Source organism: Bos javanicus, chromosome 5 (genome assembly GCF_032452875.1).
Source record: "Bos javanicus breed banteng chromosome 5, ARS-OSU_banteng_1.0, whole genome shotgun sequence".
Classification (NCBI taxonomy): Eukaryota; Metazoa; Chordata; class Mammalia; order Artiodactyla; family Bovidae; genus Bos; species Bos javanicus.
The window spans coordinates 68,169,814-68,190,425 of record NC_083872.1 but is presented as its reverse complement, the minus strand read 5'-3'; the positions used below and the strand labels follow the sequence as shown (position 1 = coordinate 68,190,425).

Below are 20,612 nucleotides of genomic sequence, written 5' to 3'. Positions count from 1 at the left end.
TAGTTGCAGAGAGCAGGGGCTGCTTTTTGTTAAGTGCGGTGGCTTCTCTTGTTGCAGAGTGAGGGCTCTGTGCTGGTGTCAGTAGTTGCGGTTTGAGGGCTCTAGAGCACAGGCTCAATAGCTGTGGCGCATAGGCTTAGTTGTACCATGGCCTGTGGGATCTTCCTGGACCAGGGATCAAACCTACGTCTCCTGCATTGGCAGGTGGATTCTTTATCACCCACCCACCAGGGAAACACCATTTGTCACTTTTTAATCAGCAAAAATAGCCTCATTTAAGGCTTTCCAGGTGATGCTAGTGGTAAAGAATCTGCCTGCCAATACAGGAGATGCAAGAAATCGCTGGGTCAGGAAAATCCCCTGCAGAAGGAAATGGCACCCTACTCCTGTATTCTTGCCTGGAAAATTCCGTGGGCAGAGGAGCCTGGCAGACTACAGTCCTTGGGGTTGCAAAAAGTTGGACATGAGTGACTGAACACGCAAATGGCCTCATTTAACTTAATACTAGGGGGTTAGGGCTTCAGCATCATGCATTTTAGGGTATACAATTCAGTCCACAATAGTACGGAAAGAATGACTCAGTAAATTGCTTTGACAAAGAGAGAAGGTCATATAAGGCCAAATGTTTTTCGAACTTCAAGCTCTTTACTCCTCACATTTCATTTCCTGCCCATAGGCCAACACATTCAGCTGGCTGATCCCACTGCAAACTCCTTTCTCCATGGAAAGAAATGAGTTGCTTTTATAATAGCTGTTAAAAGAATTGTGGTCCACTGGAGAAGGCAATGGCGAACCACTTCAGTATTCTTGCCTTGAGAACCCCATGAACAGTATGAAAAGGCAAAATGATAGGATACTGAAAGAGGAACTCCCCAGGTCAGTAGGTGCCCAATATGCTACTGGAGATCAGTGGAGAAATAACTCCAGAAAGAATGAAGGGATGGAGCCAAAGCAAAAATAATACCCAGCTGTGGATGTGACTGGTGATAGAAGCAAGGTCTGATGCTGTAAAGAGCAGTATTGCATAGGAACCTGGAATGTCAGGTCCATGAATCAAGGCAAATTGGAAGTGGTCAAACAAGAGATGGCAAGAGTGAATGTCGACATTCTAGAAATCAGCAAACTAAAATAGACTGGAATGGGTGAATTTAACTCAGATGACCATTATATCTACTACTGCGGGCAAGAATCCCTCAGAAGAAATGGAGTAGCCATCATGGTCAACAAAAGAGTCCAAAATGCAGTACTTGGATGCAATCTCAAAAACCACAGAATGATCTGTGTTCATTTTCAAGGCAAACCATTCAATATCACAGTAATCCAAGTCTATGCCCCAACCAGTAACGCTGAAGAAGCTGAAGTTGAACGGTTCTATGAAGACCTACATGACCTTTTAGAACTAACACCCAAAAAAGATGTCCTTTTCATAATAGGGGACTGGAATGCAAAAGTAGGAAGTCAAGAAATACCTGGAGTAACAGGCAAATTTGGCCTTGGAATACGGAATGAAGCAGGGCAAAGACTAATAGAGTTTTGCCAAGAAAATGCACTGGTCATAACAAACACCCTCTTCCAACAACACAAGAGAAGACTCTACACATGGACATCACCAGATGGTCAACACTGAAATCAGATTGATTATATTCTTTGCAGCCAAAGATGGAGAAGCTCTATACAGTCAGCAAAAACAAGACCAGGAGCTGACTGTGGCTCAGTTCATGAACTCCTTATTGCCAAATTCAGACTGAAATTGAAGAAAGTCGGGAAAACCACTAGACCATTCAGGTATGACCTAAATCAAATCCCTTATGATTATACCGTGGAAGTGAGAAATAGATTTAAGGGCCTAGATCTGATAGATAGAGTGCCTGATGAACTATGGAATGAAGTTCGTGACATTGTACAGGAGACAGGGATCAAGACCACACCCATGGAAAAGAAATGCAAAAAAGCAAAATGGCTGTCTGGGGAGGCCTTACAAATAGCTGTGAAAAGAAGAGAAGCGAAAAGCAAAGGAGAAAAGGAAAGATATAAACATCTGAATGCAGAGTTCCAAAGAATAGCAAGAAGAGATAAGAAAGCCTTCTTCAGCGATCAATGCAAAGAAATAGAGGAAAACAACAGAATGGGAAAGCTAGGGATCTCTTCAAGAAAATCAGAGATACCAAAGGAACATTTTGTGCAAAGATGAGCTCGATAAAGGACAGAAATGGTATGGACCTAACAGAAGCAGAAGATATTAAGAAGAGGTGGCAAGAATACACAGAAGAACTGTACAAAAAAGATCTTCATGACCCAGATAATCACGAGGGTGTGATCACTCACCTAGAGCCAGACATCCTGGAATGTGAAGTCAAGTGGGCCTTAGAAAGCATCACTACGAACAAAGCTAGTGGAGGTGATGGAATTCCAGTTGAGCTATTTCAAATCCTGAAAGATGATGCTGTGAAAGTGCTGCACTCAATATGCCAGCAAATTTGGAAAACTCAGGAGTGGCCACAGGACTGGAAAAGGTCAGTTTTCATTACAATCCCAAAGAAAGGCAATGCCAAAGAATGCTCAAATTACCACACAATTGCACTCATCTCACACGCTAGTAAAGTAATGCTTAAAATTCTCCAAGCCAGGTTTCAGCAATATGTGAACCATGAACTTCCTGATGTTTAAGCTGGATTTAGAAAAGGCAGAGGAACCAGAGATCAAATTGCCAACATCTGTTGGATCATGGAAAAAGCAAGAGAGTTCCAGAAAAGCGTCTATTTCTGCTTTATTGACTATGCCAAAGCCTTTGACTGTGTGGATCACAATGAACAGTGGAAAATCCTGAAAGAGATGGGAATACCAGACCACCTGACCTGCCTCTTGAGAAACCTGTATGCAGGTCAGCAAGCAACAGTTAGAACTGGACATGGAACAACAGACTGGTTCCAAATAGGAAAAGGAGTACATCAAGGCTGTATATTGTCACCCTGCTTAACTTATATGCAGAGTACATCATGAGAAACGCTGGACTGGAAGAAACACAAGCTGGAATCAAGATTGCCGGGAGAAATATCAATAACCTCAGATATGCAGATGACACCACCCTTATGGCAGAAAGTGAAGAGGAACTAAAAAGCCTCTTGATGAAGGTGAAGGTGGAGAGTGAAAAAGTTGGCTTAAAGCTCAACATTCAGAAAACGAAGATCATGGCATCTGGTCCCATCACTTCATGGGAAATAGATGGGGAAACAGTGGAAACAGTGGCTGATTTTATTTTTTGGGCTCCAAAATCACTGCAGATGATGACTGCAGCCATGAAATTAAAAGACGCTTACTCCTTGGAAGGAAAGTTATGACCAACCTAGATAGCATATTGAAAAGCAGAGACATTACTTTGCCAACAAAGGTCCATCTAGTCAAGGCTATGGTTTTTCCTGCGGTCATGTATGAATGTGAGAGTTGGACTGTGAAGAAGGCTGAGCGCTGAAGAATTGATAATTTTGAACTGTGGTGTTGGAGAAGACTCTTGAGAGTCCCTTGGACTACAAGGAGATCCAACCAGTCCATTCTGAAGGAGATCAGCCCTGGGATTTCTTTGGAAGGAAGGATGCTAAAGCTGAAACTCCAGTACTTTGGCCACCTCATGTGAAGAGTTGACTCATTGGAAAAGACTCTGATGCTGGGAGGGATTGGGGGAAGGAGGAGAAGGAGATGACAGAGGATGAGATGGCTGGATGGCATCACTGACTTGATGGACGTGAGCCTGAGTGAACTCCAGGAGTTGGTGATGGACAGGGAGGCCTGGCATGCTGCAATTCATGGGGTCGCAAAGAGTCGGACATGACTGAGCGACTGAACTGAACTGAAAAGAACTGTTAGAAAGCACATATCCTGACTATTTAATTGGCCATACATTTATACGTGATAAAGTGTTTGGACCACATAAATTTATCCAGTAGCACATTTTTATCCCATTCAGTGCTAAAATTTTAAAAAGCAATCAGTGCTATGAAATACTGCCCAAAAGAACACAATGTTGGCATTGAAAGATGGATATCTGTGGTATGTTATATGAAAAAAGCAAGTTACAGAGACTATGAAAGTATGATTTCATTTTGGTTTTAAAATAATTCATCAAATTTCATATAATATTTATACAGTGTGTAGTTTACATGCTTTGGGTGTACATTAAGAATGGTTTGAGAGAGACACACCCACCTGGCAGGAGGTCTGCCTTTGAAATGGAGGCTGAGAGGGCTGCAGAAAACAATCACCATTTACTGGATTCTCTTCTGTTTGGGCTGGAGTTTTTCGAGAAGTGCGTGTTGGTTTTTTAATAGACTTTACTTTTTAGGGCAGTTTTAGGTTCACAGCAAAACTGAGCAGAAGGTACAGAGACTTCTCCCATTCCTCCTTCCACCACACATACACACACAGACAAACACACACATACACACACAGACAAACACATACATACACACACACATACGCACTGCCTCCCGCACTATTAACATCTTGCACCAGAGTGGTACATGTATTACATTCCATGGACTTACATTAACACATCATTATCACCAGTGTCCATAGTTAATTTCTTTCTTTCTTTCTTCTTCTTTTTTTTGGTCATACTACGAGGCATGCAGGATCTTTGTTCCCTGACCAGGCATCAAACCCCTTGCAGTGGAAGCTCTGAGTCCTAAGCACTGAACTTTTGGGGAATCCCCACCAGTGTTCACATTAGGGTTTACCCCTGGTGTTATTCATTCTACAGGTTTTGAGAAATTGATAATGACATTTATCTACTATCATAGAATATAGAATAGTTTCACTCAACCACTTAACCAGTGGACCACCAGGGAAATCCCCACATTCTTTTTAAAGGCAAACACAATCGTTGCACATATACTGACACCAACATCTCACTGGTCAACACTTAGTCACTTAAAGCTGCAAGGGAGTCTAGAAAAATAGTGGTTGGCTATGTGCCAGCTAAATTTCCAATGTTCTGAGAGAAGGAAAGTTGGATATTGGAGAATGATGGACAGTCCCTTCCCCACTGTGTGTCTTCCCCCTGGAGTGGGAAAGACAAGCCGGACTGTGAAATTCCTTCATGTTCCAAGACTCTGCTTCTGATGTTTCCAGATGATGACTCTGAGACCCCGGAGGAGATGGAGGATGAAATTCCGGTGGTGATCTGTGCAGCAGCAGGCAGGATGGGCGCTGCCATGGCTGCCATCAACAGCATCTACAGCAACACTGATGCCAACATCTTGTTTTATGTAGTTGGGCTCCGGAACACTCTGTCCCGAATACGGTAATATGTGTACTGTAGACTCTGGAGTTTTCTACTTCCTTTTTTTTTTTTTAATCAACTTGGTTTTGTTTTTTTTTTTAAATGTAGTTATTTTTGTTGCTATTTTTGTAGCAATAATATAATAACTATTTTTGTAGTTATTTTGAGCCCAGGTTGCTCATGGGCTTTCTGTAGTTGCTGCGAGCAGAGGCTACTTTTTGTTGTGGTGGCTTCTCTTGTGGCTGAGCACGGGCTCTAGCTGTGCAGGCTCAGTAGTCACAGCACGTAGGCTCAGTGGTTGTGGCACACAGAGTTAGTTGCTCTGAGACATGTGGAATCTTCCCAGATCAGAGATCAAAACTGTGTCCCCTGCATTGGCAGCTGGATTCTTATCCACTGCACCACCAGGGAAGTCCCTCTACTTCCTTTTAATTGTTCTTATCTTTCCTTATATGGATTCTCTTCTTTCTTGGGTTTGATAAATGTCCTTCAAATTAATGAGAGGATAACCTGAGGTTTACCTGATGGCCTGACAAATGTGTTGCCTGGCTAAGGAAATTTCAGCAAAGCCTCATTAATCTGGTAGGGCAGTGCACTGTTCTACAGAAGCGAATTATTTAATGCACGAAGGAAACCCAATCCTTAAGCCATTTACAGGAGTCTTTTTTCTCAAAGTTTCTCTTTTCTTTGCTTTTCTTAACCTGAGAGGCTATTAATGTAATCATCTAATATGGCTCAGAACCATCATTAATTATAATTCATAAACTGCAAAGTGACTTCTTTCCTATCACACACCATACTAAACCATAAATTGGAGTTGGATTTAAAAGAAATAAACAGGAGATAAAATTCTAAATGTATTACTAAATTGCAGGATAGTTGTATAATTTTGGTATGGAGAGTGACTCCCAGACCTCAGGGGGAAAAATGGACAGATTTGACTGCTAATATTAAAAAAATGTTAACTGGTGAAAAACACTGAGTGAAACTGATCACACAACTTATTAGGAAAACTGTCTTCAACATGTATTGTAGAAAAAGGATTACTATCCAAAATGTATAAAGAATTCTTACCAAAAAAATTTTAAAAGACAAGCATATAGTAGAAAAATGAGCACAGAATGCAGACAATTCACAGAACAAAAAGCTATAAATGGCCAGCAAACACGAAAAGATGTTCCATGTTACTAGTAGGGAAAAACAAATTAAAACGATGACATATAGTTGTCCACTCATCAGGATGGTAAATCTAAATAGGACAGCACCATCCTGTGCAGGAAAATAGACATGCTTATTCCTTGTTTGCACAATGCACATTTCATTAATTACTAAAGCATTTTGAGAGGACAGTTTGGAAATATCTAATAGAATGGCATTGTATATGTATTTTGATTCACCATTCCATTTCAACAGCTGGGAATATGTACTACAGAAATTCTAGTACATACTACCAAAATATACATACAACAATGTTAATTTCAGCATTACATGAAATAATAAAAAAAATTGCTAAGTGCTTAAATGTCCATCAATGGAATATTTAAATGAACTATGGAATATGATCCAGCTATTAACAAAGAAAGAAGGCATAGAAGATCCCCAAGGCATATTATTAAGTGGAAAATACAAGTTGCAGTACTCCTCATATACTGACCTACTTTATGAATGTCTTAATTCATTTGAATTGCTGTAACCAAATGCCACAGTCTGGATGGTTTGGCTTAAAAACAGGAGAACTTTACTTCTCAAGTTCTGGAGACCGAGAAGCCCAAGATCTAGGGGCCAGCAGATTCATGTCTGGTTAGGGCTCACCTCCTGGCTCATAGCAGGCTGCCTTCTTGCTGTGTTCTCACATGGAGAAGGGATAAGAGAGGTTCACCAGGGTCTCTTTTACAGGAGTACTAACCCCATTCATGGGGGCTCCACCCTCAAGACCTAATCACCTCCTAAAAGCCACACCTCCAAATACCACCACACTTGGGATTAGGTTTCAGCATACAAATATGTGGAGTACACAGCATTCAATCTGAAGCAATGAAATGAAAAGCCCCAAACTATAAATGTGTACATGTACATGTATGTATTTCTGTAAGAAAAAAAAAAGACCCAGAAATACCACCCCCAGCTGTAAAAAGTAATTATTTTTAAGGAGGATGAAAGAAATAGAGAGAACAGTGATGAAGAGAAGTTCAAGGTATTTTAAGTGTTGTTTCCATCATTTATAAGGAGAATGTATTCATGTTTGATTTTTATGGTCAGATTTTTTTTTAACAGCACCACAGGAGGTACTAAGATATAAAACACAATTGCTCTTTATCTAAACGGTCCTTGGTTGCTGTGGGTTTTTCTGTCTCATTTCTGATTCTTCTTATCACTTATTATTTCAGATTGTTCACTTCAGTTCAGTTCAGTTCAGTCGCTCAGTCATGTCCAACTCTTTGCGACCCCATGAATTGCAGCACACCAGGCCTCCCTGTCCATCACCAACTCCCAGAGTTCACTCAAGTCCATCAAGTCGGTGAAGCCATCCAGCCATCTCATTCTCTGTTGTCCCCTTCTCCTCCTGCCCCCAATCCCTCCCAGCATCAGAGTCTTTTCCAGTGAGTCAACTCTTCACATGAGGTGGCCAAAGTACTGGAGTTTCAGCTTTAGCATCATTCCTTCCAAAGAAATCCCAGGGCTGATCTCCCTCAGAATGGACTGGTTGGATCTCCTTGCAGTCCAAGGGACTCTCAAGAGTCTTCTCCAACACCACAGTTCAAAAGCATCAATTCTTCAGCACTCAGCCTTCTTCACAGTCCAACTCTCACATCCCTACATGACCACTGGAAAAACCATAGCCTTGACTAGATGGACCTTTGTTGGCAAAGTAATGTCTCTGCTTTTCAATATGCTATCTAGGTTGGTCATAACTTTTCCTCCAAGGATTAAGAGTCTTTTAATTTCATGGCTGCAGTCACCATCTGCAGTGATTTTGGAGCCCCCCCCCAAAAAAATAAAGTCTGACACTGTTTCCACTGTTTTCCCATCTATTTCCCATGAAGTGATGGCACGTTGTTAACAGCTCTTTAATTATCTGTGGGTATGAAAACCAGGCTTCCCAGGTGGTTCAGGGGGTATAGAATCACTTGCAATGCAGGAGAGATTCGACTGAAACGCTGCAATGCAGTAGGTTTGATCCCTGAGTCAGGAAGATCCCCTGGAGGAGGACATGGCAACCCATTCCAGTATTCTTGCTTGGAGAATCCCATGGATGGAGGAGCCGGGCAGGCTACAGTCCATGGGGTCATTAAGAGTTGGACACGACTGAAGTGACTGAGCACAAGCATACACACGTGAAAACCAGATAACCAAACCCCAAACCAGATCACCAAATTCTTCTTATCACTTACTGTTGCAGATTGTTCACTTAGCCTGTTGTTAACAGCTCTTTAATTATCTGTGGGTATGAATACCAGATAACCAAACCAGAAGGATGGCATGTGTAATAGGAGTGAGGGTTTGTACTTGAACCAGAGGGAGGCGGGAACTGCAGGGCTTCATGACGTTTAAGCAGGGGCTGTTTCTCAGCTCTTGGTTGTCATCTCCACCACCCCATTTTAAAATGTTTGGAAAATTCTTTTTTTTGCCATATAACACACAAACAGAGAATTGTATAAACCCCACGTACAGCTTAATGATCATCTTTGTGGGATCCTTTGGTAAACACGCCCCTATAACACCAATGCTTGGCATGGCCATTCTGATGGTGTTCAGGGATATTGAATTGTGGTTTTAATTTGAGGTTCCTTGATTTCTAGTAAGGTTGAGCCCTTTTTTCCCACGTGTTTCCTTACCATTTCGATGTACATGTTCAAGTGTCTGGCCTATTTTTCTGTTGGTTGTCTCTTTTTTTCTTGTTTATATGATTTTTTCCTCCCTAGCTTTATTGAGATATATTTGATATTTAACATTGTATAAATGACTGCTTTTTATGTTTCAAAATTTTCAGGTCTAAATTTTGTTTGGAAGAGTGAATCCTTCTGTCGATTTTTAAAAAGAATTTTATTTATTTATTTAGTTGTGGCCTTCATTGCTTTGTGTGGACTTTTCTCCAGTTGCAGGGAGTGGAAACGACTCTTTGTTGCGGTGCATGGGCTTCTCGTTGCAGTGTCTTCTCTTATTGTGGAACATGGGCTCGGCTCGCACAGGCTTCAGTAGCTGCGGCACATGGGCTCAGTAGTTGTAGTTCCCTGGCTCTAGAGCACTGGCTCTGTAGTTGTGGCACACGGGCTTAGATGCTCTTCGGCATGTGGGATCTTCCTGGACCAGGTTTCGAACCTGTGTCTCCTGCCTTGGCAGGTGGATTCTTTTACCACCGAGCCACTAGGGAAACCACTCTTGTTGATTTTTAATCAGCAAAAATGTTACCATGTGTGGTTTTAAAATGTGTGGCCCACATGAAAAATAAAATTGGAAATTTAATTTTGAAATCATTTCTATGAAGAATCGTGTTACAAATTGGATAAACGATAGGCAGAATTTCTGTAAGACCGAGCACACATAAGCGGAGAGGGTGGAGAAGAGGAGATGAAGGTGGGGAGGAAAGACAGATGAGTGAAAGGTAAAGGTAAATTTAGGTCATCCTTGGAGTCCAAACAGCAGAGTAAACACGATCCAGTCAAAGGATGTCCTGCCTCCTTACAGGGCTCGTACCCCATGGCAAAGAGAACACCAACAACTACAGATGCTGCTTTATAAGAAAGGAGGAACACTGGGACTTCCCTGGTGGTCCAGTGGCTAAGAATTGGCCTTCCAATGCAGAGGACGTGGGTTTGATCCCTGGCTGGGGAACTAAAATCCCACATGCTGTTGAGCAACCAAACCTGTGTGCTGCAACCAAGACCCAAGGCAGTCTAAATAAATAGTTTTTTGTTTTGTTTTTTAAAAGAAGGAACGCTTATTGTTCTTCCAGTTTCCTGCAGAGATATTATAAGGCTCTGGGGAGATATTTGGTTATTACTATTTTGCTTCATTTCCTTTGCAAAAGGAGTTATGTGAATGAAAAAAAAAAAGATTCAAAACTGAACCAGATGGGGGAAAAAATCAGAAGGATTTATAGACTAGAATTGGCTAAGGCTACACACGCTGCATTTTTAATTTTCTAAGGAAGCAAGACATTGACTCCAAGGCAATAGGTGTGTTGAGGCAAGGTCGGAGGTGTGCGCTAGATGTTGTTCTTTGTTTTTGTTATCTCTTTAGGAAATGGATCGAACATTCTAAACTGAGAGAAATAAACTTTAAAATTGTGGAATTCAACCCTGTGGTCCTTAAAGGAAAGATCAGACCGGACTCCTCAAGGCCTGAGCTGCTCCAGCCTGTGAGTAGGGATTACACACGTAGGGGATGGTTCTTGGTGAGATGCTTATTCAGGGTAGAGGGCCAGCCACTGGGGTGCACATGAAATGTTTCTGAAGCCTCGCAGTGTTAGATCTCCACCAAACTCTGCTTTGACCATTTATAAAGCATCTGTTGCAGAAAGGATGTAAGATGGTTTACATAATGAAGCTACATTATGAAGTTTACATAATGAAGCTATGAAAGAAGAAATGAAGCATAAGAAAATGTAGCATCCTTTTATATGTGTAAATATACCTAAGGGGTGGTTGGGGTGCCAAGTAGTGAGAAAAATATATTCCCCACCCCTTGGCAGTGGTGTGTACTGTGACTGGACATTACATTTAGCTCAGAGTATCCTAGCAACTAAGGGAAAACTGTAACAAGATTGGGTATTTACTTCACAGTATTGACTAATATTTTCAGGCAACACCAACTTTTCCCCTGGCACTAGCAATCTTAAAGTGTTTCACTGCAAGAGTTCTTACAAGAAGGACACTTTCCTGAATAAAAAGTGGTGTTTTGATGGCAGGTTTACAGAAAATTCAGCTTCCTTCTACGTATGATTATTATTTAAATACATACTTGAAAATTTACTAAATTCTAAGCCTTCTAATGATACGATCTTTTCCAAATTCCAGATATTTATTATCAAGAGTGCTCACTGAGTTCGCATTTTGCATTATACATTATTATAGCTTCCCACATGATGCTAGTGGTAAAGAATCTGCTTGCCAGTGCAGGAGATGCAAGAGTCCTGAGTTCGATCCCTGGGTCAGGAAGATCCCCTGGAGGAAGAAATGGCAACCCACTCCAGTATTCTTGACTGGAGAATCCTATGGACAGAGGAGCCTGGCGGGCTATGGTCCACAGAGTTACAAAGAGTTGGACACAACTAAGCAACTGAGCACAGTACATTAAAATATTAAGACACCCGTCCTCAGCCCATGCATCTCTGGCTTTTCTCTGGTTCAAGGAGCTAAGACATTGAGCCTGTGTGTGTGATGTGATGATGTGAGGGATGATGCATGTGTGTGTGTGTGTGTTTAAGGCTGTTTCAGTTGACCAGTGTCAAATTACTGAGTATAGAGAAAGGCCGGCAATTTGTGGCCAGAAAGATTAATATACTCTGTGACTTCCACTGTAGCAGTTCACAGCGATGAAAATAGTGACAGTTTCAGCAGTGGGGGCGGAGGTTGGATCTAGAAGAACCTCTGATGGGTGCTGATTTCAGTCCCAGGGCCCCAAGTAAACTGGGCACTAGGAAGCTCAGGCAGGCCTCTCTGCAGTCTCTGTTTTATTCTGCTCCAAACCTAGAGCTGAGCCATGGTCACGGTCAAAGCTGACCCATGAGCACCCCTATTATACACTGGAACTTCTGTCTCTTCCTCACCATTACTTCTTTTCTTGTTTTAACAGCTGAACTTTGTTCGATTTTATCTCCCTCTGCTTATCCACCAACACGAGAAAGTCATCTATTTGGATGATGATGTAATCGTCCAAGGTATACTCGCCGATGCCAAGAATACTCAGAAAAGGAGCAGCTGATAAGTAGAATGCCCATCTCTGTTCAATTTTGAAATATCTAGTGGCTCAGTGATTTTCATGGCTCATTAAATTTGGTGGTATTATAAAAAATCAGAGAATATTTTGAAAACAAAGGTTGATATTCACTTTCTGGGACAATCGACTTTCTGAGAGCCACTCCCTGTCAAAGTCTGTAATAGGTACCCTGCAACCCTGAAACACAGAGGGATAAAGCCTCATTGATGATGTTATTAGAAGCAAGCTAAACTGTAGTGTTAAATGCTGTCTTCTCTCTTTCCCACATGCGAAATAAGATGAGCATCGGTCAAGTGCCTACAAAGCCACAGAAATAAAGAAATCTGACCAATGCAGATCGGAGCTCAATATCAAGTGGCTTTTCATATGATATGAGCTATTCTTTTCAAGCAAAATGCCAAACCACTTGAAACCACAGATTACATACTTTTCCTCCACAGTAAAATTGGGGATTGTTTATGCTCTAAGCTCTATCTAGTCCTGGAATGAGTGCTGTACTATTGTAACTCCTGGTGTTTGTTAATTCAGGGGACATACAAGAGCTGTATGATACCACCTTGGCCCTGGGCCACGCAGCAGCTTTCTCCGACGACTGCGATCTGCCCTCCTCCCAGGACATACACAGACTCGTGGGGCTGCAGGTGGGCACCCGTCTTGGGAATCCTACTTTCACTCCTTCTCCTCCTAGCATCTCAGAGCAAGTGTCACTGTTACCTTTGAGAAGCCGGCCAGTCGGGCAGGACTGATGGGCAGCACACAGCCAGGGGTCTGGGTTGCCCATTCACATCCCAGTTCTGCTCCCAGTGACTCTGGGTCAAGTTACTTAACTTCTGCAAGTCCTTTCCTTATCTGGAACATGGCAACCATAGCACCTACTTGGTCGTGTTTGTGGGTTGTGATGAAATAACATGATGTCAAAGTGTCCACTAAATGCTCCAGAAATGATGGTTGTTACTTAAGTCACTTGTAACCACACTCTGTGGCAGAGACTGGTGTTTTCTCTAAAAGATACTCACTGGAACTTTGGTTCTGTTTTCAGAGTTTTGACTGTCTCTCCTCCCCATCCCCTTTCAGTAGAGGAAAAATATTGACTTTATTCCAAGGTAAAGAGTTCCTTACTCTTGTAGAAATGAAGGAAGTCAAACCCAGACGTAACACTGAAATCAAAAGAATGGCTTTAAAATACAAGATGCTATTACAAATTGAATGCTGTTCTTCAAAAAAAAAAAAAAAAATCCAGGAAATAATGACATATGTGTGACATTAAAGTGTGACACATTTTAAGGGCTAGGCCCTGGACCCAGACCTGCCTGTCAAAATCTTGGCTCCATCACTCAGTAGTTTTGTGACCTTGGGCAAGTTACTTAACCAGTCGTTTTCTCCCTCATTTGTCAAAAGTGGTAATAATAGAACTTCCTGGTAGGGTTACTGGGAGCGTTAACTTAGTTAATACATGTAAGTTATTGCATGCAACTAATGAACTAGTGTGTGAAGTTCTTAGAACGGTGTCTGCACCTAGGAAAGTGCTCAGATAGTTCCATTATGTCGAGGTCTTTTGAGCATCCCATGAGGCAGATTATGGCAGCCTCTGTGGGTGAAATAGTGTGTTTTGCCTCATGTTACTTTCACTCAACAACCAGTTATGGAGTGCTTGCTATGTGCCTGACACTGATTTAGGTGCTAGTAACACGGAGAAGGCAATGGCAACGCACTCCAGTACTCTTGCCTGGAAAATCCCATGGACGGAGGAGCCTGGTAGGCTGCAGTCCATGGGGTCGCGAAGAGTCAGACACGACTGAGAGACTTCACTTTCACTTTTCATTTTCATGCATTGGAGAAGGAAATGGCAATCCACTCCAGTGTTCTTGCCTGGAGAATCCCAGGGACGGGGGAGCCTGGTGGGCTGCCGTCTATGGGGTCGCACAGAGTCGGACACGACTGAAGTGACTTAGCAGCAACACAGTAACAAAACTAAAATTTGTGCCTTTGTGTAGCTTCCATTCTAGTGGGAAGAGATGGTCAGCAAACAAGTAAAATATTGAACAGAGAATAAGTAAGAGGAGGTGGGGTTGAAATTTAAGCTGGGTGATCAGGGAAGTCTTTGTGGAGACGGTGTTTCTGAGCCTACACCTGAAAGACTTGAGGCAACTATCTTCACAGATATTTAGGGGAAGCCATTCCAGGAGAGGTAACAGCAAATGTGCAAGCAGGGGAGTATTTGGTATATTAAAGGAACAAGGAGGTCAGGGTGGCAGAGGGGTCACATGGGAGGGTAATAGAAGATGGAGAGGTAATGGGGACAAGGGCAGATGGTGGAAGGCATGGCAGGCATTTTAGGGAGTTTGGGATCTACTCTGAATGAGAGGGGAAGCCACTGGATGGGCTTTGAGCAGAGGAGTAACACTGAGACAGAGCAGGTTGAGAAAGGTGGAAGCAGGACACAGGTTGGGAGGATCTGGCAGAAATCCAGTGAGTGGTAATGATGGTCTGGACCAGGAAGGTAGTAGAGACGGTAAGAAGTGGTTGGCTTCTGGGGAATCCCCTGGCAGTGCAGTGGTTAGGACTCCTTGCTCTCACTGCTAAGGGCCCGGCTTTGATCCCTGGTGAGGGAACTAAGATCCCACAAGCCACATGGCAATATCCCACAAGCCATATGGTGCGGCCAAAAAAAAGAAAAAAGTTGTTGGCTTCTGAATATATTTTGGAAGATGGGACCACAGGGTTGCTGAGATCTATATGGAAAGTGAGTGAGGAGGAGGAGTCTAGGATGACCTTGTGACCCTAAGTTTTCTAACTGGAAGGATGGAGCGGCCACCAAGGTAGGGCAGGTTGTAGCAGAGCAGGTTTGGGATAGGACTGGGATCAGTTTGGGGCTCTAAGGAGACCTGCCTTACTAAGCAACCAGACAGACGAATTGAATTGGCAGATATAGTGGAGCTGGAAACCCAGAGAGGTCCCGGATGTCTGCCTGGAGAGATTTAGAGCCAGATGACGCTGTTGAGGGAGTTTGTGCTAGAGAGATGAGCAGATGCCAGTAGGGGCACCCAGCTTTTAGAGGTTGGGGAACCAAGAGAAAACTGGGAAAGCACTGGAGGAAGTGGCCAGTGCCCAGGAGGAAGCCCAGGTACTGCCTAATGGTTTCAAGAAAGTGGTTATTTTCCAGAAACAAAAGATTCCTTGGTCAAAAGCATGTGTATCCTTTTCCTTTATAGAACACATATATGGGCTATCTGGACTACCGGAAGAAGACGATAAAAGACCTTGGCATCAGCCCCAGCACTTGCTCTTTCAATCCTGGTGTGATTGTTGCCAACATGACAGAATGGAAGCACCAGCGGATCACCAAACAGTTGGAGAAATGGATGCAAAAAAATGTGGAGTATGTGTGGGCCTCTATCATTTTTTCCATGCTCAGGAACAACATTATTCCATTAATTTTCTATGCATAGCTCAGGGGTTAGAAATCTGAGGTTAGGTTTTCTTACAGAGGCACTGTTGAGAAAAAAAGGGATCAGTGGATGAAAAAGCTATTCTCAAGTGATATGTCAGAGGCAGTGAGATCCTGTGCAATCCCTTATTAATATAAACATTTTCTAATGTTGTTAAATAATGTGATTTTAAATCTTCTCCCAGAATGCCAGTGAACCTTTTCAACTACAAATCATTTATCTTAGTAGAGCTTCTCCTTACACAGATTTAAGAATTATTTTATAAAGTCAACTTTGTAAAGGTTGAATTTATTAAATCATTTTTCATTATCGAAATTTTGAGATAATAAAAATAACACAACCACTGTTATCATGGCAGTGTATATCCTGTCCATCTTTTAAATCTGGATACTTTTAATATTATCATAACCTTGAATTTGTGAGTAAAGTCATTCTAAATAATGTAGGATCAGAATTTGGGATCTTCAATGTTTGCTATAAAAAAGCCTGAGAAGTAAAATGGCAAAATACTGACATTCTGTGAATCAAGGTAAAGCATATAGGAGTTCATGGTATTCTTACAATTTTGGGTAGGTTTAACAACTTTCAAAATAAAAAGTTGGAGAAAAATCAAAGCCCATAGGCTTATTATACAGTGAGGGATTGTCTTGTGCATGCTGAGTTGTTAAGTCATGTCTGACTCTTTGCAACCCCAGTGATCTGTAGCCCACCAGGTTGCTCTGTCCATGAGATTTCCCAGGGAAGAATACTGGAGTGGGTTGCCCTTTCCTTCTCCAAGGGATCTTCCTGACCCAGGGGTTGAACTCATGTCTCCTTTTTGGCAGGCGGATTCTTTACCACTGTGCCAAACCTTTTAAACTAATTAGATTCTACTTCATCTGAGTCTGTGGGACTCCAGGCCAACTGTTGCTTTTCTATTCTGTTTCTTAGGGAAAATCTCTACAGCAGCTCGCTGGGAGGAGGGGTAGCCACCTCCCCAATGCTGATTGTGTTTCATGGGAAATACTCCACCATCAACCCCCTATGGCACATAAGGCACCTGGGTAAGTATTTTAGAACACCAGGCACATTTTATAGATGAAGTGAGGATCAAGGTGAGGCGAGTGTGATATTATACCAGCTTCCTCAATTCAAATCCTCCAGGTGACCTGAGATCTCACCTGGGACACATTATTTAACCTTCACTGCTCAGATTCTGCAACTGCAGCTGATAAAAAATGACCTGAGAGATGTTTCTAGGAAAAGCGCTTCAGGAAAAGCAACTGGAATCATGCTTAGCATATAGTATGTGCTCAATAAACACGAACTTTTGTTGAGATACAATGTTCACTGGCAGAACTTTTCCACATACCTTTATTGCTCTCTTGCAGTAACCTATAGTGGACAGAACCAAATGAATTAGCATAATAGTTGATGGATTTAGATAGCTGGCAATTTATCTTTTTTTTGGCTGTGCTGGGTGTTTGTTGCAGGGCACGGGCGTTCTCTAGTTGTGGCGTGTGGGCCTCTCATTTGCATGGCTTACCTTGTTGCAGAGCATGAACTCTAGAGCACGGGCTCAGTAATTGCAGTTAGTGGGTTTAGTTATTACCATGAGGCATGTGGGATCGTAGTTTCCTGACCAGGGATCAAACCTGTGACCCTTGCATTGCCAAGCAGATTCTTAACCACTGGACCACAAGGCAAGTTCTGTAATTTATCTTTTAGGAAAAAACTGCTTGCTGACTGTATACTATGTGAGTCCCTCAAGTCTTTTATTCACTCTTCACTACAGGAGCACAGGCTCTGGGGTATGGACTGGAATCCCAACTTTGCTATTATCTAAGACCTTAGGCAAGTTACTCAAGCCCTCTGTGCCTTAGTTTCTTCATGTGTAAATGGAAGCTAATATAACCTTATTAAGTTTTTACAAGGATTAAATTACCTAATATGTGTAAACTGCTTAGAACAGAGCCTGACACAGAAGACATTCACATTCTTTCAAATGTATGGCCGCACCCATTTGCCAAACCCACTGGGCCAGACCTGTTTAGAAATTAAGAAAGGTTCTGAAATTTTAAAAGGTAATGTGCATATACTTACATTATGCAATACACTGAAGGGGTTCTAGATGTTGCTGCCAAAAAAGTTATTAAAAAGCCTTTTGCTTTCAAACATTAGGGGATTGATTAGTTTAGAATGGGAGACAATGGATTGTGGGCACACACTGTCAAGCCCTGGGCTAGGCTCTGGGGGTTGATGTGAACATCACTTCTCTCAGAACAATCCTGTAAGATGGCGTGTCTCCTACTGTCCCTTGTAAAAGGGAGGTCACACAGAACTGTGGAAACTGCATGACTGTCTCCTCTTTATGATGCTGCATAAATAGTTCCTGTCTCCTCACTAGTATCACCCCTGATTTTCCTGAACATCTGTATGCACAGAAGAGTGATATGGGGACATTGAGGACACTAATATTTCATTTGATTTGCTTTATAATGCTGGGCTCACTGTTAGGTCAAGTGGTGATGAGTGTGGAGAAAATCCCATCAAAGTAGAATAGCTATAAAATATGTGTAGGAACAGTGATGTGGAGCTTAGACTGGGTTAGAGAAGTTAATGATCTTGGAAAAGAGACTCAGAATTACATTTTACAAACTACCTAATTTACTGACAAGCAGGAAGGGACAGAACCTTCTAAGGGAGAGGAGTCATCTTTTCTTATAGAACAGAGCCTGCATCTGTGCTGAAGGTTTTGGAATTGGAGGTGGTCTGCAAAGTAAAGCTACACAGAAATCATTTGAAAAATGATTTCATTTTAGAATGTTTTAGAGCAGTAAGCAGTATTAACATTAATGGCTATTAAGTTTGGGTCTAAACAGTTAAGGCTTAAGGTTTTACAAATTTATGAAACTTAGTGAAAAGCAAAGCTGCAAGTCCCTACAGAGTCCTTCAGTTGTGGGGCTGAGACTTGCTCTTCTGCTTCCTGGAGATGACCCCATGTGAAGTCTCCACTCTCCAAATGAGCATTTCCTGTGTAGATTCTGCTACATGATAATTATTCCAATGATGCTACTATAGCCCGAACACCTAGCTCCTCTTCTGCAACTTCCTACACAACTATGTTTATGAATAACAGAAGAAAGGTTTAGGGTTTTTCCCCCCTTACATCATATGTTAAAGCTATAATATTCTAGCTATTCATCCTCTCTTGCCTCAATGGACTTTTAGTTGTTTGAAAATATCACATTCCCTTTCATAGAAAGAAAATGTAACACAACAGAGGATATTTTTTAAAAATTTACATTCACAAGATCTTACTATACTTCTGGAAGATACACTCTAAAAATATCCTGCCACAATAACAGTATCAGGGTTATGCATAGTCTCTAAGCAGTTACTTATGAAGGGAAAAATATTCAAATAGAGACAGTTGTTTGATAAAAGCAGATCTTATTCTCAGGCACATTTTATAGGATAAAAATGAGACTGCTTAAAAGAAAATGCTGCCATATTAATGACAGAAATGCAGAGAAAGAACTCCTGTGAACTCTGGGCAGGAGGGAAATGACGTAAATTCTTTGGGGGATAATTTGACAACCCCTCATCAAAATTTAAAAGACACAGACCCTTCAATCTAACAATTCCATCTACAAGATTTTATCCTACAGATACATCTGTATAGACATGCATAGAAGGCTGTTTACTGTAGCAATCTTTGTAACAATTTAGCAATCTTTGTAAAAACTTTTGCCTGTGAAGGGACACAGCCTAAATGTCCTCAATAAGGAACTCAGTAAATAATCATACCATTCTATGCAATTATTAAAAATGATTCAGTGACTTCACATGTGCTGCTGTGGAAAGTTTTCCAAGATAGTAATTTTCAAAACGCAAGGTACAGTCCTATGGAAATCTAATAACAATGTATGAGATAGAAAATTTTAAATATATTTGTATAGGATATATACACATAGAAATCTATTAAATTATTAATGACATCATTCAAGATGCTATTTTTTCTGTACTTGATAAAATATTCTCAGAGAAATGTTAGTATGTCTCACTATGATTATGTATTTTTTTCTTTTCCCTTATATTTCTTCTGATTTTTGCTTTATGTATCTTTGTTGTTAAGTGTCTAATGGTTTATGAAGTCTATTTTCTTTGTGAATTGTACCTTTTATCATAAAAATATTCATCTTTGAAAAAAAAGGCAAGGTACAAAAATACACACACAGGTATACAGGTAGAACATTACTGGAAGAATTTCACGAGAAACTCTTTTAACAGTTGTTTCTTTGAAAATCAGGGTTGGGGTAAATTCTTCATTGTATACCCATCAATTTATCCCATTTTTTTTTTTAACAATGAACTTGTCTTCAATTTTTAATATAAGATTTTACTTTTCTAACGAATCTATTATTGTCCCCTAATCAAGGCTGGAATCCAGATACCAGATATTCAGAGCATTTTCTGCAGGAGGCAAAACTACTCCACTGGAATGGAAGACATAAACCGTGGGACTTCCCGAGTGTCCACAATGACTTATGGGAGAGCTGGTTTGTTCCTGACCCGGCAGGGATATTTAAACTCCACCACCCCAACAGCTGATATAACTTGACATTTAAAATATTTCCTGTACAAATATGTGGAACTGTCCATTTGTAGCCTATTATACCATTGTTCTTTGTGAACAGAACCTGATACAAATGATCCACAAAAACAAAAAACCCTACTGTGTACAAATAGTACCTTGAACCCTATAGGTATTGATTTAGTTCTTTAAATATAAGTGACAATTATAGAAGATTATGTGAGTGAAATATATTATTGCAAAGAAATAAACCCAGCTGCTGCTGCTGCTAAGTCACTTCAGTCGTGTCCGACTCTGTGCGACCCCAGAGATGGCAGCCCACCAGGCTCCCCCCGCCCTGGAACTCTCCAGGCAAGAACACTGGAGTGGGTTG

The 20,612-nt window shown here is 41.4% G+C and overlaps 1 protein-coding gene across 1 annotated transcript in view; it reads left to right on the top strand.

Annotated features, from left to right (window-relative positions):
* Positions 1 to 20,515, top strand: part of GLT8D2 (glycosyltransferase 8 domain containing 2) — a 42,567-nt gene extending 22,052 nt beyond the window's left edge. Inside the window, exons 4-10 of the mRNA XM_061417120.1 lie at positions 5,125 to 5,296; positions 10,517 to 10,634; positions 12,071 to 12,155; positions 12,743 to 12,855; positions 15,427 to 15,593; positions 16,594 to 16,706; positions 20,084 to 20,515. Coding sequence (XP_061273104.1) covers positions 5,125 to 5,296; positions 10,517 to 10,634; positions 12,071 to 12,155; positions 12,743 to 12,855; positions 15,427 to 15,593; positions 16,594 to 16,706; positions 20,084 to 20,256 — 941 coding nt within the window. The 3' untranslated portion in view covers positions 20,257 to 20,515. The remainder of the gene's footprint in view (positions 1 to 5,124; positions 5,297 to 10,516; positions 10,635 to 12,070; positions 12,156 to 12,742; positions 12,856 to 15,426; positions 15,594 to 16,593; positions 16,707 to 20,083) is intronic.
* Positions 20,516 to 20,612: the final 97 nt, after the last annotated feature.